The sequence below is a fragment of the Ischnura elegans genome, chromosome 2 (assembly GCF_921293095.1).
Source record: "Ischnura elegans chromosome 2, ioIscEleg1.1, whole genome shotgun sequence".
Lineage (NCBI taxonomy): Eukaryota > Metazoa > Arthropoda > Insecta > Odonata > Coenagrionidae > Ischnura > Ischnura elegans.
The window spans coordinates 75,633,243-75,650,617 of NC_060247.1; the positions used below are offsets into that span (position 1 = coordinate 75,633,243).

At 33.2% G+C, this 17,375-nt stretch overlaps 1 protein-coding gene across 7 annotated transcripts in view; it reads right to left on the bottom strand.

Moving 5' to 3' along the window:
* Positions 1-17,375, bottom strand: part of LOC124153980 (fasciclin-3) — a 278,922-nt gene that overhangs the window by 46,828 nt on the left and 214,719 nt on the right. For all 7 annotated transcript variants that reach the window (XM_046527437.1, XM_046527440.1, XM_046527439.1 and 4 more), the window contains exons 3-6: positions 15,084-15,218; positions 13,706-13,897; positions 12,274-12,467; positions 10,849-10,990 (exon numbers count right to left, since the gene is read on the bottom strand). In XM_046527437.1, coding sequence (XP_046383393.1) covers positions 10,849-10,990; positions 12,274-12,467; positions 13,706-13,897; positions 15,084-15,218 — 663 coding nt within the window. The remainder of the gene's footprint in view (positions 1-10,848; positions 10,991-12,273; positions 12,468-13,705; positions 13,898-15,083; positions 15,219-17,375) is intronic.

Genomic DNA, 17,375 nt, shown 5'->3' on the forward strand with positions numbered 1-17,375 from the left:
AACTAATTTTCACATGCATGGGCCAGCCCAATTGTGTATAAGAATATAATGCTTTGTGCTTAAAAATTTGAACTTTAAAGACTGCAAAGAGTGAGGCAAGCCATGCATCAGGGCAAGATTTAGGATCAAAGACAAAGGTAAGATAGAAGGAAAATAATATATACCACAAGGGTTAAAACATTTTAAATTTGTCCTTAAAAGAATACTTCCGTATGTTATCATGTAAAAAGTGTTTGCTTAGGTATTAAAAATGACAAAATTCAAATTGAATAATAAATGGTACATGGGGACAGGTGGGTAAGTGTGAATGAATAAAAAAATTAAAAAATTAAGCACACGACACATACAAAAACTCATGAATCAAATAATTAAGACCAACCCTTTTACTGCTAATAATCACTCAATTACCAACTCCACAGTGATGTTTGACCCCAGAAGTGTTCAATGACATGGTACTTACAAATTAATTAGCCCTAGCTAACATATCTCAACGCACAATTGGCAACCAAGTTTGACAATTATAACAACACACTATTCAATGAGTTCAGCAAAAAACAATATTTTGGAATTAAACCACATCCAGTTACGAGTATCAGTTTAAAAGATTTCATTTTTAAAACTTAGAGCATACAAAGTACAAATAAAAATGTAAGCTCCAGATTCATATGGGAGCCCAATATTTTACAGCATGGTATAATTCCTTTACCGCAAGATGATTGAGCTAAACCTGTGTGCCTTTAAATTGAGTAGGACTTCGCATGTATGTACGTTATTACATGCAAGTACCTTAATAATCAGCGGAGGTATGATTTAAATTCCTAAAATTCAACGTTCCTACATTCTTTGAGTTTCAATAACACTTTTATTTAAAATAACAGGGAATAATATTATTTAGGGCAAATGAAAAAATTTGAAAAATTACCCTCAGTAAAGAGAGTAAAATTTAAAAACAGGTGAATAAGTGTTGTTTTCTAAAACTTTTTCCCACATTCAAGCTGTTAAAATTATTTTTTTAAACTTAGATCTCTCTCTTAGAAAGAAATAAACATTCAGGGCAGAAAACAAAATGACTTTCAAATGGATGCATGTGCACTAGTTTTTGCTTCATCCCAGAGGCGATGAAAACTCTTCTTAAGAGATGATTGAATTTCACAAATATTTTGTGGTGACTCACGGTCTTGGTTTCTCACCCATAAAGATTATGATCAACGAGTGAAATTATAAGCAGTACATTCCCAAATCCCTAACTTAAAAAAAATCTTCACGAGGCAGAAAGGACATTATCACAAAGGATCAGGGGAAAACTAGATGCAAATTCTTAAAGCGAGATAAAGTAATATTGAAAATGATATGGGAGCCCTGGGTAAAAATGCTATACTCCATGATAGTGCGACTTTCTCTGCAGCAAAATACTCTAATAATGGAGATTAAAAGCAGTTCCCATGCCACATACAAGAATTGACCCTCGAAACAATGCTTTTCAGCAAGATTATGACAATATAAGCTGAAGATGCTAAAAAAAAGTTCAAAATCTGCTCTGAATAAAAAATAAATTTGAGTTTGTCAACTCCATTAAATGAATGACAGACAAAAAGTAATGCTAAAATTAAAAATTGGCACTTCTAAACTGTCATGCATCAAAAATATCCCTCAAGAGGTGAATCATTTATTTCTTGAATTGCAAATAAAAACAAACATAATATCCATCCAATGAATGAAGAAATGACTTCCTTCAATGACATATATGACACAGATTAGGAGCTGAGATGATACATAAGTCAAAATAATGAGGCCAACAATTAATATGAGTTTAGTTAATTCTGGTGATGTACACTGGATAAGTACGTGGCATGGGAATTGAATGATTTTGAGCATTATAAGGTGATAAACATCAGGATCATCAAATAAACTTGACAGGAGTATTAATACTATAATGAGGAAAATGCATTATATTTTAAGTCATCAGCAAGGTTGAAAATGAAATTTCTAACATGAGAAAGCTACATTCTGTCTACCATTCCAGAATGCAATATAAGTTGCAAAGGTAACTGCTCTGCTACAAGGTCATTAGAATTCATAGAGGAAAATCGTTTACTGTCATTATGAAATAAAATCTAAACCTATATACAAGCATTTAGAGGAATCTAATTTTTATAGCAAAGAGACTTCAAAAATTTCATGAAAATAATGCAAAGTTATGTATAAAATACTATACTTTCTCCAAACTGCTCTCAAAATTGCTTTGTTCTTTTTAATTACTTTAAACTAAAAATATATCATCTCTCTTCTAATTCTGTAGAAATGGTAAGCTTCCAGAAGGAACTGGCATTTACTTTCAATCTAGTAGTATATATTAAAAAAGTTAAAGGTTTTTGGAGTCATTATGCTATCATATTCTGATTCTTAAGTAATTTAGAGTAAAATTATGATAATCACCCTCTGTCAGAGAAAAGCATACATTTTTAATGTAAAACAGGAAGAAAGAGCACTTCGAATTGAGAATTTGAAACCCAAATGGCAAAGAACAAAGCTTTTTTTATTGAAAGTTTTTTAACAGTGAACTTCTAGTTAATTGAATAGTATTTCTCAAGATAAACAGGGAGTATCACAATTAGGAAGCAGGGGAAAAGTAAGAAATATGACTTACGCAGTTCCATAGGATGTAGGCAAAGAAAATGAAAAAAATTCTTAATGTAGATTGCCATTACTTTCTGTCTGTGAAGGTAAGAAAAAGTTATACGAGGGTTGCTCAAAAGATTTTGAGACAATCAGTTGGCCTCAATATACAACATCACTTATGCATTTCCTGAGTGTTTACGCCTTGGATAATTTTCATTTCTTCTTATTACATCATTGTAAAAGTGTCTCAGAATGCCAAATTTCTTTATTCCACACTAGGTAAGGCATTCAACTACGAAAATCCTAACAAAGAAGTTGATCAAGATTGGTTATAAGACATAATAATAATTTCTGGCATTAGAAGAAGTATTAGTTGCAGTAATCAACTAGTAAAACTTGCACCAATCTTCATGTTGATAACAAAGAGTTGTCAGCTAACCAAAATGGATAATATTTTCAATTAGCCATAGCCCACAATTTAGCAGAAGTGCCTAGCTACTACTGAAGCAAAAACTTCATTAAGCAGCAACTGGGATCTTAATGTGTGCAGAAAGCATATTCTAGTCTCATCATAGTCAGTCTTCCAAAGTCAGTGGTGAAAAAGTACTCCACATAAAACAGGTAGCATTGTTTTCTCAGAATCATATGTATTTGATTAATTCGATCACTAATTCAGACTGAAAACACATCAATCTTCTCACATGAAGAGGAACTCATTTCGCTCTAAGTTTTTACTTGACTGAGCAAGAATAATCTTCTCCGAGCATGTGATTCAGAGTGATGAACTTAATCCATATTCCATCCATAATAGAAGTACTCTTTGCTTCATCATAAATTCCTGAACTCTTAGGTTCCGAGCACTGCCTAAAGCATCTCTTTACAAATGCAGAACACTTGCTCCAATTTACCATCTGATAATGGTTAAAAATTTCAACTTCGCCGACACAGCGCTTCCCCAAATCTTGGTATTCTCCACATGCATGAGCAAGTGTAGGTGCTTTTGGGATTAATCGAAACTGGTTTCATTGGCAAACCACTATTAAACCACTTGTACAGCTACCAACTTCCTTAAACATGACTCCAAAATTACAAAAACTATGTACAAGACAACTTCATTACACCTAACAGTCAATCATACTATGGATTTTTGGCAATCCTTTGGTTTGCCACACCCATCATAAGTGAAAAGTATTTATCACTCAATATCAGTATTTATTTACAGCCACATGAATAACTAAGATTGCAATGCTTCCAATAACTATTCTTCCACAATGTCTTTCTCTCTTCATTGCTCAGCCCATTCAGCCGGATATGTCAATGCCAGTGGGAGAGGAGAAGGAAAAAGAAATCACCAACAACTTCATTCATAAAAGCAGTCATTATAAAACATTTTCAGCACTCAACTTGGTACAAACTGCACCCATTTGGTATGGATTCTATAGTTCTCTGGGAGAATTTGCTGGTGTTGTTAATTCTACAGGGCAATACGCATTTTGTTATGGTTCTGCCATTTTCAAAAAAGTTTCTTTTTAATCTTCCATCTAAAATGCTAATCTCAAAATTTTCAGAGCAACCCCCGTATATCCCACAATTCTTTGTTTCCACATAAAAACCCATAAGACTCACAGTTCCGAAAAGCTATAAAAATTAACTGTAGAGAGCACAATAACTGAGCATAAGTTATGTGTACATGGAGACTGCATCAAATACTGGCTCTTTCAAGAGTGTACATATGTACTCGGAATATGAGTCATGGATTTCATGTGGAGCTCCACTGAATTGCAAATGAATCTTTAAATCACTCACATATGCATTACTATTACTCTAATCACAGATGGAGTTAATGAATAATCATTTCCTAATTTAGCAAGATAAAATTTCCTGTTATCATTGTTAAAATTTGAAATATCACTAATATATACAAGTTAAGTAGCTACAGTCCAGTATGAGGTAGTTGCTTAGCTACAGTCCAAAAGTTAAAGTCAAGGAAAAATATTAAAGCTATGTATACTGATCACTGAATATGGTTTTAAAAACTAGATATCTTGGCATAAAATTACTATTCGATAGCATTATCTCTATTATAAGCAAACAATTAGGGGTGGGGGATATAAATTCTAAAACTTCTTTTTGATGCTCAACAAGCATCAACATAACTGATGGACAACCTTAGCGTTCAACCTTATTTTACTTGATATATTCAGCCTTAACTCAACAAATGATGATAGTCAGGCGGACCTATTGCTAAAGAAGACAAGTTATTTCAATATTTAAAACATAATCTGAACTAAAAATCTTCAATTTGGGGTAATAAAAATTCTTCAAATTAAAATGGAAATATGATCAAATAACACACTCAGATTGGCATTGCCACTACTAGCTATTGTCTTACTACTTAAATCAAAAATCTACATGAAACCTATTAAGTAAATGCTAAAACTGCCTAGAGTTTGACACGCTTCATCAAACGCTAAGGCCCGTATTCTTAGTTTACCCTGCAGGGCCAACCGACCCTGGATACGTCATCAGCCCATACATACCAATCTCACCCTACATATGCCACATCAAGCCCTACATATGGTCATTTTTCGAACTAAACGGGTCCTACTTAATGTAGGGTACCTGAACCAGCCTTACACCTTACAAAAACATGGTGGCCAAATTTTGTCCGCTGATCACTTCGATTAAAGAATCTACGTTACAATGGATATTAAGGGAGACAAGCTCACACAAACCATTTTAAAATGTACAGTAACACAGCAGAAAGGTAATAATACTACCACATTATACCCATCAAGTGAAACAAACAATAAAATTGGCTGAAGTATAATTAGTACAATTTAGTGGTATACATCACCTTGTTTCTGCAGATATATTAATATTTTTCACCTTCGGCATTTGGTATGCTTTTGAGAAACCAATATTGTTTATGTACAATAATAGAAAAAATATTTTCATGCTGCTATTTGTCACATAATAAACTTAACTATAGAAGGTAAAAGCGAATAACTAACCTTGATGATGGAACTAAAGTTCTCACGTCAATGATCATATCTGCCCCGTACTTATCACTATATTGTACATACCACTTTTGAAGTATGTAATTTAAAGACAATATGATTCTACTTTTGGCTCGATATGAGATTATTTGTAGCAATAATTAATGTACCGACACGCCCTGGCGGACGGCAACGATTGTTTAGCCGTTGCCCTAACAATACGCCCGAAAATTATCGGATGTCTTTTCTCAGTTTCATAGTTAGGTCTCATTACGCAACCAGAGTGGAAAACTAGCGCTAAGCCATCATCTACGTCATTTCTGAGAACTTGACGACGGAATTACCCCCCACCACTTATGTAGGGTCGACTAAGAATGCGGGCCAAACACTTTCGCAACTTCATACAAGGTTAACCTTATCGATTTCAGTGAAAAAATTATTAGTAAAATTAGACATTGCAATAGTTCCACTGAGTTATATTATGACACTACACGTTTCGTCGTTACAAACAACATTATCAAGTGTTAACACATAACGCTTGACAAAGAAACAAAGAAACGCATAGTGCCCTAATAAAATTCAGGGGAAATATTGCAATGTCTAATTTCACAAATATAAAGAACTTCCACCATATCGTGCCTCACATCATACAAGATATCAGTGAAAAAAACTGCAACCATGCACACTGTGTGCATACTGATTTGTCCAGTTGCAAATAGTTCTCACACTTCACATCAAAAAGGGATGACTTCAAGCACACATTTAAAAAAAAATATCAGTTCAATCGGATCAATCAAAGCAGTATAAAAAACACCAGGATCTTGAAAAATCAACCTACTTAGAAAAGCATTCTTGGTGTGAAAATATACTATCTATTACAAAGAAAAATTTTAAAGTTAGTCTCTTGTACCACTAATATCTCAGAAATACTTCCAAACCATGCCCCTTTCAGATATGAAATAGCACCAATAGCACAAGAGACAATTTCTTCTAAAGACATATGTACTTTCAATTTAACAATTTTTGATTGAAAATATAATTAAATGTGAGATATTAATGACTATTTTCAGTTAAATTAATAACCTAGCCTTTTAGTCCTACATGCCCTGAGGCACAGCACAATAATATTTAATTATGGCCCTCTAATGGAACATGATTGACACCTATTGATTAGGTCAAGATGCCAATAGTTTATTGATAGCACGATTAATTTAATCATGCCCCATGATGACATTTTTAATCCATTGCCAATGGTTTCTTTCAATTGGAATCACGAATGTTTAAGTTCCATATGAAAGCTATTAGGAGAAACCTTAACGACCTTATGATAATGTTCTCTTTTTCATAGTAGCACTGACCTTGGACTACAATATTACATTGTACCTAAATCCACATTGGAGTTGGAGAAGCTTAAACTATGCAATCTTAATAGTTTCATAATTATTGTCTATGCCTATCATCTCACTCCCAATAAAAAACCCCCACCTCTGATCATCGCAATAATTCTAAATGTTTATGAGAAATCCCTCTCTCCAAAAGCCATTACGAGTAAGCTGTATCATTTAATAACACAGAATAAGGTTTCTTACCATTTTATTTGGGTAAAAATACTATTATAAAATTAATGCCACAAATATAGGTCAGAACATACACAAATAAATGCTGCACATTCTTTTCTAACATGCCATTTTTTAGCATGGAAAATTAGTAATACTTTAAGGTTGCAATACAATAAATGCACACAGAGATCTGCAGTTGTCTCAAGTGTACGACTTCAGTAGCCTGGTTTACTCTAAGCAAGTTGAAAAACATGTCAACCTAAAATGTTTCTACTATGGCCTCAGGACACACAGAATACAAACTATTTTGTAGAATCATCATCATACCTTCAACAGTAAATTAATTATATCTTAAATTTTTGGAAATTTTCCGCTTAATAGCATACAAATCAGGCAATATTTTCAATTTTCATCTGTATTTTACTATGGTAATTTTCAAGTAACTGATAAGCCAATTTTGACACAAAATCAGCTATATTGGCACATAGGAACATTATCTTCAATAAGTAACCAAGAAGCTTTAATTTTTGCCTACCAAATGGAAAAAAAATAATAAAACGAGAAAATTTAAGTGCCATTATCATTGTTATTAAGTGTACTAAGTGGAGCACTAAATTTTTGGAAAATGAACTATTATGATGGCATGCAAAAATATCATTCTATCCCTGATAATAGTGATGAAATTTAAATGAACTGCCACAGAAAAAATTTAACTCAATTAGGAATGTATATTTGGTCTTTAGCAAGGCAATAGCTAGCTGGGAGGTCTAGGGATTCAAATTCTCCCCAGAAATGTGTGGGAGAATCCGTCTTAGGTGCACCCCCTCCAAATGAACTAACATCCAAGCATCTAACTAACTCTACATCCAAGAGGACCCCTCAAATTTTTTTTTGATGAAGCCTTGGCTCTTATGCTTTTAGGCCCTCAGTTTCATGGCCAAATTTCTCATTGTAACTCATGAGAACTATGACTGAAATGTATTTTATTTCTCAAATGGCTAAAAGTACACCCACAAACAGATGAACTATTCAAATAATTACCACAGAAGCCTGATATATTTAGATACATAATTCATCTGCAAAAGTAGCCATCTAAGAAGTGATTGGTGCAATCCACTGGGGTAATTAATTGATTGAAATTGACCAATGAAAAACACCTATGACTCAAACAGTAAAATTGGTGTAACAAAATGGACATTGATACATAAAATATCTTACCATTTGCCTCTTCCAGTAGGCTTCAACAAAAATGTAAGTCACTGCTAAATGGATTCAAGAAAATTTATCCCTGCAAACACATTCTTTGCACAAGAAACTTAACCAATAATCATTGATTTGGGCAAATATATTAAAAAACAATAAAAATAAAAATCCCAACCACAAAGAGATATATGATATAGTGAACATACTAGAAAACTTACTTTTGGCAATCCTTTCTAAAGGCATTAAACCTATCTTAAGATGATAAACTTCTACATTGACATAGACGCCTGCTAATAGAATTAAGAGACACTAAAGCAATGAATTCACCAGTTATACAAATGCTAATGGAACAGTCTTCAATAATCATAATAGGAATTAGCATTTTGATAAGACATCACACTTCCAAAAGAGGAAATCACAGGAAACCACATCCTGTTTGATAACCTAAGTATACAGCAAAGCGTTTCGGCTACAAGGAAAACACAATGTATTTCACACCAACCTCAGATCTAACCAGAGAAAGATTAACTAGTGAGGATACAACTACCCATGTAACCAAAAATTAAAGAGAAAACTAACTTCAGCAACAATTCCACTAACGATGGTAAGAAATATAGAATTACACCACTAATACGAGGCGATGGTTTACCAGGGTTCCTAAAATACAAATGAATATTTTTTCAAACATAATGTGTTAAAGCCATCTGCATATTTTCACAGGGTGACCACCATTTTAGCAGAAAGAGTTTCTGAAATTCCTAAAATGAAGAAAGAGTCCGCCACCATTAAGATTTACGAAACAAGTAGCAAAGGAGGATGCCTAAAATGAAATAAGGTAAAGATTCTGCAATCTAAGTGATTCTCTAATCACTGTCATTCATAGTGAAATAAAAATTCATCACAAACTAAAATGAACCTGGAATTTGTCTATGGTTCAGAAAATCTCTCTTCAGTGAGATATTAAAAGCATAAAACAACTAAGTCCGGTAAAGTAGAAATACTAATCAAGTGGGCCTTTCACTCAAGTCCTAGGGATATGTTGCTGAGGTATACTGAAGAGATTGAGCTGAATTAATGAAAAGCATATTATAAGTAAAGCTTAAAGGTATGAGCTTCAGTTAGATCTTTAATGGATTTCATATGTTTCTCTCATTCTTGTGCAAGCTGTTATCCAGACCATCTTGATGAATGAAAGATCATCATCATAATTTTCATTTTTGCCCATATTAGCTAAAAGACAGAAAAGTGGAAAATAGCATGTTGTCACCAGCATGGCTTACAGAGGAACTTTTGCACTGTGCATGTCAAATTAAAAAAAAATTCAAAGACTATAAGTGTCCTTAATCATACAAATTGCAAAAATCAACATTATTCACTTCCTAAGCAACACATTAGTGTAAGAAAAATTCATGTGTAGTATGAAAATTTATCTAATAACAAATAAGTACCGTTTTGGTAGCATTTAAAAACTAGGAATGTGTAGTAAAAATACAGCAAATGGATAAATCAGATTTTAATACCTTCGTAACAAGATCATATCATTAAATTTATAATGGTAACCTTATGTTAAAATATCAGTAATGTTAATGGTACTTGATTCACTCACTTGATATTTAGATCACATTATCTGACAGCAAATATAAAAAATATAGGTTTTAACTGTATCAACTCCATATAAAGAAATTAGTTATCAAATTATATCCCTTTCAGAAACTGAAAATGTTCAATTAATAACGAGTAACAACTTTGACAAAGTCTGATCTAAAGCACACAAATCCACAATGGAAAGGTATTGTGGCAATTAGCTATAACAAATGTAACATTTTGGCAAAAAAACACGTTTGTTTCAGCAAACATTCAGCAATTACACTATACAAAAACTGCTGGACTAATAATAATTATTCACCCAATACAATTATAAAACAGCAGTCAAGTTTTGGTTTTGAAGTTAGGGCAGCAAGGATCATCAGCTATACTCTCCCAATAATAAAAACAAATGGGTGGTACATGTAACTTTCACATTGTTATCTACGACAAAGTAACTGCTAATTATCTCACTGCATTCTCTATTTAACCATAAATATTCCATTTTAACCATTTTAGCACAAATTTGAGGCGGCAAAGTAGAAAAGTATCGAAATTTTAAGGAAACCTTTGCCATCTCCAACTTTTACCTGCAATGACCGATAAAATTAAGGAGTAACCGGCTAGTTGGATATCTGATGCAGCAGTTTAAATTTCAAAGATACTCACCACTAAGACTTATTATGCAAAGAAAAGAAATGTAAATTTACTTGCTGTGCATTTAAATTAATAATAACATGAATATTAGTAAAAAAATATATCTGAATTCCATCATTACCACAGTTACCACAAAGGCATGATAAACAAACCTAGAAAAATGGTATGTACACATGAGTTAAAAGCAGTTTGCAAATACCCTGAATTTTGTCAACTAAAATTTTTACCTGGAGTTAAAAAACTGGGTGTCAGTGAGACATCATATGTTTGTTTGCCATGGGGATTCTCAGCTATAACTTGGTACTCAGCTTTAAGTATGTCTTCATCCACAGAATGAACATTCAATCTTGTGATCCATTTGCCAGTTCCCTGAAGAGAAATTATAATGCATTTAATGATAAGAATTCTGAATTTGATTAATGACAAGGCATGGTGTGTTCCTAGCAATAAAGAAGCAGTCTTCAGGAACATACATCAGTTCAAACACGAATTGAAAAAAATACGAATGAGCACAATGAACCATTCTCCAACCAGCCAAATTCTCACAATGAACCATTATTTGAAGCATCCCCTGCATTGGCAGAAAGACATTTTGCAAATCATGAGAAGCACACCATGAACTAGAACCAAAGCTGAAGACAGCCTTAATTTTTCTAGCTAAGAACATTACAATACCTCCACTGCAAAAACGCTCAATAATCGCCCACCTAATCAAATCTGCTAATCTAGTAACCCAACAATACGAATCCGCTCAGCTGGCAGTGTCTGGAGCATAAACGCTCACCTCCAAGCTTAGAGAATAGGAGATGAGCGTTTATGCTCCGGACACTGCCAGCTGAGCAGATTCGTATTGTTGGGCTAATAGATGAGCGGATTTGATTCGGTGGGTGATTGTTGAGCGTTTTTGCAGGGTAGGTATCGACAGATAAATAAGATACTGTGAAACAACTAGAGGTCATTTATTAATGATTTAAGATATCCTTATCACTATTATGATACATAAAGTTTAAAAACCAATTTCCTTAAGATTGATATCACTTCATTTAAATACGGTTACTCCGGCAGAAAAAATAAAATTATGTTTTCAAACAGAATGTTTAAAAATAAAGTAAATTTTCTGATTTCATGAAGTTAATATCTGTGACATTGAAATGAGGTGTCATTTTTGTCTGATTTCACAGTTTTCACTGTAAAAGAGGCACCCATGTGTTCAACAACCATACCCAACCAACCATGTGTGTGATCATATTCAAGTTAAGGTTAGAGCTGATGACTAGCACTTATAGTTTATGCCTTTTACACAGAAAAATTAACAGAACTCTATATTGGCAAAGCAGTGATATTAGATTTCCATTCATAAAACATAAAGAGCAGCAATTACAACATTGTCTCCACATCCCTTTCATTAACTGGAACATATCCCTATTAACTACATATATAATATGCAGCTTTCCATTATTTTCCAATGATTGAAATATGCATGTAGTATAAGATCATTTTAAGCTTGATTCAACTAATCCTTAGCTTGATTTAATTAGACAAAAGCAAATTCAGCTCTCTGCGTGATAAATACACAATCTTGAGGCATTAACATGCGAAAGAAATTTCATTACCTAATCTAAGGAAGAAACTATACCATGAGAACAACTTACATTGTTTATAGTTTTATCAACCTCAAAAATCTTGTTGCTGTCAGATGTCCCTTCCCTAACCATTTTTCCTTTTGCCATCCAGCGAATAGTTGGCTTAGGGTTGGCATTGATTTCCAAGGTTACGATTCTTCCATTGCCCTTCCCATTATCAGCTTCCTCCACGGCAGCATCATGCTGGATTGGCTTTGGTGCATCTGGTAAGAGAATGCAGGGATTATAAGTGGCAAGTTACTGTCAAATCATTTCAACAATAAAAATTTAATCCATCAAAAACATTGGAATTCTGGGTAACTGCTTGGAAAAGAAACCCATCAGCAATGAAAAACTATCATTTTCCAATGCTATTGCTTTTTGCAATGCCAAAAATATTTTAACATGATATGCTATAACTTCCATATTCAACAAGACTTGAATTGAATTATGAATTTTTCATAATTCAATTTTCATAACAGAAGTACTTAAATAATATATGCCAACTCAATGATTTTTAGAACTAAGATATCATCAACATGATAATTCATGAAAATGATATGAGCGGCTTAGGTGGCAGGAGCATTCTTTATTTACAGTTTTCCATGAAACTCTCCCTAATTGCATATGTATTTAATTTATGATATCCCGAAATGAGAAAACAAAGCAAGAAGCTGTATAATCTCACACATATTCAATACATGTTTGTTACATAGCAACATTGAGCAGGATTCAAAAACAAAATAATTCAATTATAGACATACATATTTTCTTCCAAGTTAGTTGGAAGTAAAAAATAAAGTTATAGAACTTTTTGAGGAAAATTAATGAAATTTATCAGTAAAAATTATGTATCTATTAAACTTATACAAATAGAACAGACCATAACTTCACATTCAATTTTGCTAGGGAGATATTTAAGGATAACTGTGTGCATTGGCGTAACTAAGGATGTATTTTGGGGGGGGATGGGATGGCCTTGTGTGGCAAAATTACCCCCCCCCCCCCCCCAGGCAACCAGGGATCCAGGAAAATTTTTGAAAAATGACATTCCTGGAAATAAATTTTAGATCATTTTGGTACTTTCAATTTAACTTTAAGCAGATGCATTTGTTACATGTCAAAACTAGACCAAAGTTAAAAAAAAAAAATTAATTTCCCTCATGCTTTCTATGGGGTATCTATCCCCCCATCCCCTTATAGAATGCCACTCTCTGTGTGTGTATTTAAAAGGCAAATTTTAGCAAGAAAAGGACCAAGAAGAAATGAATACTAACAATAAGCACGCACGTGACACAGTTTTGACCATTGCTATATAATTAAAAAATTAAAAAAGGCATCTGAAGCAAATCAGAGATAAAAAGACTCATCGCAATTCATGAAATAAATTGAACACCATTGAATTGTAGACTACTGATTGAAATACTACACATGGAAATACAGCAAATAGTGGATGACTTACATTCAACGTTCAACTGAAAGTTACTCTTCTCAGAGCCTGGAGTGAGAGCATAATGGTTGGCAACGCATTGCAACTGCTTCCCATTGTCAGACCATAAAAGCGTCCTAGTCACATTTTGTGTGATTGTTTCAAGACCTTCCTTGTCTTTCTCTAGTAATGTCCGACTGAGACCTTCTCTCAAAGGACCGTCACCTGTAGAGAAAAAAATTTAATATAATTTAGGCATGGCTCTTAATGAAAGGGACAAATTACAGCACAAGAAATAAATTTTACATGAGCATTAGGTAAAAATTCAGAATATGAGATTGAACATTTTCATTATTTGTACTGTGACATGAAATTTGAATGATAGGAAAATGATTAGATAACACTACATAGGACAGCCATTTTCAGTGACCACTATTTACAACAAAGTCTTTCACTGAGTAGATCCCCAGTTGCACTTTTAACAAGAGCAAAGGTTTTCTAGAGAATGGCAACTAAATATAAATGCAATTAATACAAATACTAACTAAAATAGCAATTAATCGGAACTGTATGAATACACTTCAACAGTGATTTTCACTATGAAAAAGTACCACAAAACAGGTTTATTTTATAAATTAATTGATTTTAATAATCATTAAATAGTGATTTACATTAGCAAAAAAAGTAAGGGATATTATTTCAACTCTGCAAGACCTACATTATTCAATTTTGAATGTTTAGAATGAAAAGATTATGAAAATCAAATTAATTTGAAGAGTAAGTTCGATACCATTCTTTTTTTCTTCTTTAACAATTTAACCTAAAAAGTTTCATCAACAGAGAAACATGGAGGCGATCATACCCTGAGTCAGAGGTGGTGCTGGGGGTGGGCACGGGCCAACCCCCTGGCCCACCGACAAAATTTCAGAATTGTAGTCCAAAGTTAAACTTTACTTTAATAAAATTAAAATAAATTGTATACAGTACGGGCATGTAGAAAACCTTAGTCAAAACTTAAGTCAAACTTTACAGACACACTTCATTTGCTAAACAATTTTGTATTGTCCATATTAACTCCGTAAAATGAAACAAATACAATCACAGTGAATCTTACGGTGACAAAGGCCCACCCACTTTATAATCTAGCCCACCCATGTGGTTCATGCTACAGTCACTGCTGCCCTAGGTGGTAGCTCATTATGATTCAGAAAGAAGTTGCAAACTTAATTTAGAATGGCCTCCACAGACAAGGATCGTAATTAACTTTTCTAAATGCATATTAACACCATCAGGAACATATACATGAGAGATGATGCATATGCTTCAATGGCAAAAGGGCTGGAACTACAGAAATGACAGATAGATATCTCATGGAATAAAATAAAAGAAAGAAGCATTAAACAAAACTCACCCAAATACCATGTCATACGAGCCACAGGTCTTCCCTTAGCAATTTTGCATGTCGCTCTCAGTGACTCTCCCTCCATAAACACGTAAGAACCTTTCCTTCCCACAGCTACTCTCAGTTCAGGTAATTGCGGAGATTCTGCAAAGAATCATGAAAAATACAATAGAGTGTGCTAGAAAAATTATGTATACCTAACTCAATACATCAAATCATGCTTGACATTTTATACTGTAATCCTTTGCTGGGTCAATCACACCATGACACTCGCCACCTCAAATTTTGACAAAAATTGCATGCATTTCATCCCTTCACCAAAGTATGAAAAAAAAAATATTTTTCATCTAGCTTTAGCAGTTTTTCAGTAACTAAAGGAGGCTTCTCAATATCTTCCAATCTCGGTGCACGTTTCTCGAGGTACACTTCTACTAAAAAAAAATAATCTTTATCACTTGTTGGTATGAACATTGCTTCCTTTGAAAAACTTAAGCTATTACTGAGGAGTGTGAGAATTATGGAAAAATTGGTAATAGCTCTAAGCTATTAGCCGTATAAAAATTATTACACTTTTACTTACAACATTTTTCAGACAAAAACATGGTGGAACTATGAATCCTAATATAAAAAAAAGATGTCCATAAATGTACATAAATTTTGGTTCATAATTACACTAGAGAAATATTCTTTCATCTCCAGATGTAAAAATAATGGTTTATTTATTCTTTCCGTAAAAATTTTTAGCATTTCGATATAATTTTCTTGCAATGGCTCAGGGCACACACATGTTTGGATGTCATTCATCAAATTTTCGAGCCCATAATGAAGAACTAAGATGAAACAAAGCGTTTGATGATACAAATTTAAGATATCATGATTCTATGAGCACTTGGAAGCATATAATCAAAGCTGTGATACTGTAATTCAAGAGTAAAACACAAAATGTCCACCTCTACACTTAAACTGTTCTATCTAAACTATCCGAGGACACAGGTGTTTTTGTTATTGATAATTTCCACTGATTTTTGGTCATATTCACCAATGCTAACAAAAATTAGTTAATATATAGTAAAATTAAGAAGAAATATTTTTATAGTACATATTTACTGGAATTTCCTAATGATTCTTTGCACAAATATTCAAATTTCACCACACGTCAGCATTAATTTATTTTTTCTCCCAAAGCAAGTTTTGTGGGAAATAAGGTGAAGTTATAATAGTTCACATCAAATAAACATAAGCTACCTATTAAAATTGTATCATCTGTCAAGAAAGTCCAAAGATATACATCCATAAATTAGAATCTGTTATATTACATTCCTGCATTTGTTCCCTCGTAACCATCCTTTATGGTAAAACATTATTTTTTCATGTCTAAAAATAATTCAATTATAATTATAGAAATTATTTATGCTCACAAAGCACTTGAGAAATTTAGAAAAGGGAAAAATGATAATTTTTTTATTAATTTCCACTATTATTGAGCATGAAAAATTAAAGAGACCCATACTTTTCCAATTTTAAATCTATCACCATCAGTGGTGGTTTACACCACATAAAATGGAGATTTTGTTTCAACCCCCACTACTATTGGGATGTTATCCCCCAGAACCCTACAGAGCCCCCCTTGTCCCTATCCTGAATCTGGAGCTGATTACAATCATCCTGAGAAATCCTTGGCCAAAAGTTGATGGATACAACACTCGTAGTTAAGTTGATCACATCATACTATTGCTAAGCCACTCCTCCACTTCTTTCTTCATTGCATCAGCCTCCAGTAGATTTTTGTACCTTACACTCAAATGAGCAAATTCATCCTCAACGAGTTAATGAAACAAAATCGAAATCTAGAAATTCTTGCCATGAATTTTGAGATCTTGTCTCATTGAATGACCACATCGTTTCGCATTTCTAATGTCACTTATTTTACTAATGGTATTTTCTTGAATATATTCCTATTTTTTCATCCCAAAGCATGGATTTCGGTGATCCCTGAAAGCACGTATTTTCATATATAACTAACCAATTTGATAGATAAATTGAGTTTTGAAACTGTGTCCCTTAATATGAGACAGCCACTTGCTCTGTAGCTTAGCCAATTATAAAACTTATTGCTGTCACATTTTTAGGGAACATCTCCTCTTTTCTTAAATAACTCGACACGTTCAGCATAACTTTTCCCGGTTATATATTATACTCTATTGATAATAAAAACCTAAAAATGCTTATCACATGTAATGATTAATGGTCCTGATTTGTGTGCACATAAATGATTAGAAGCAATGGAATTTTGATGCATGA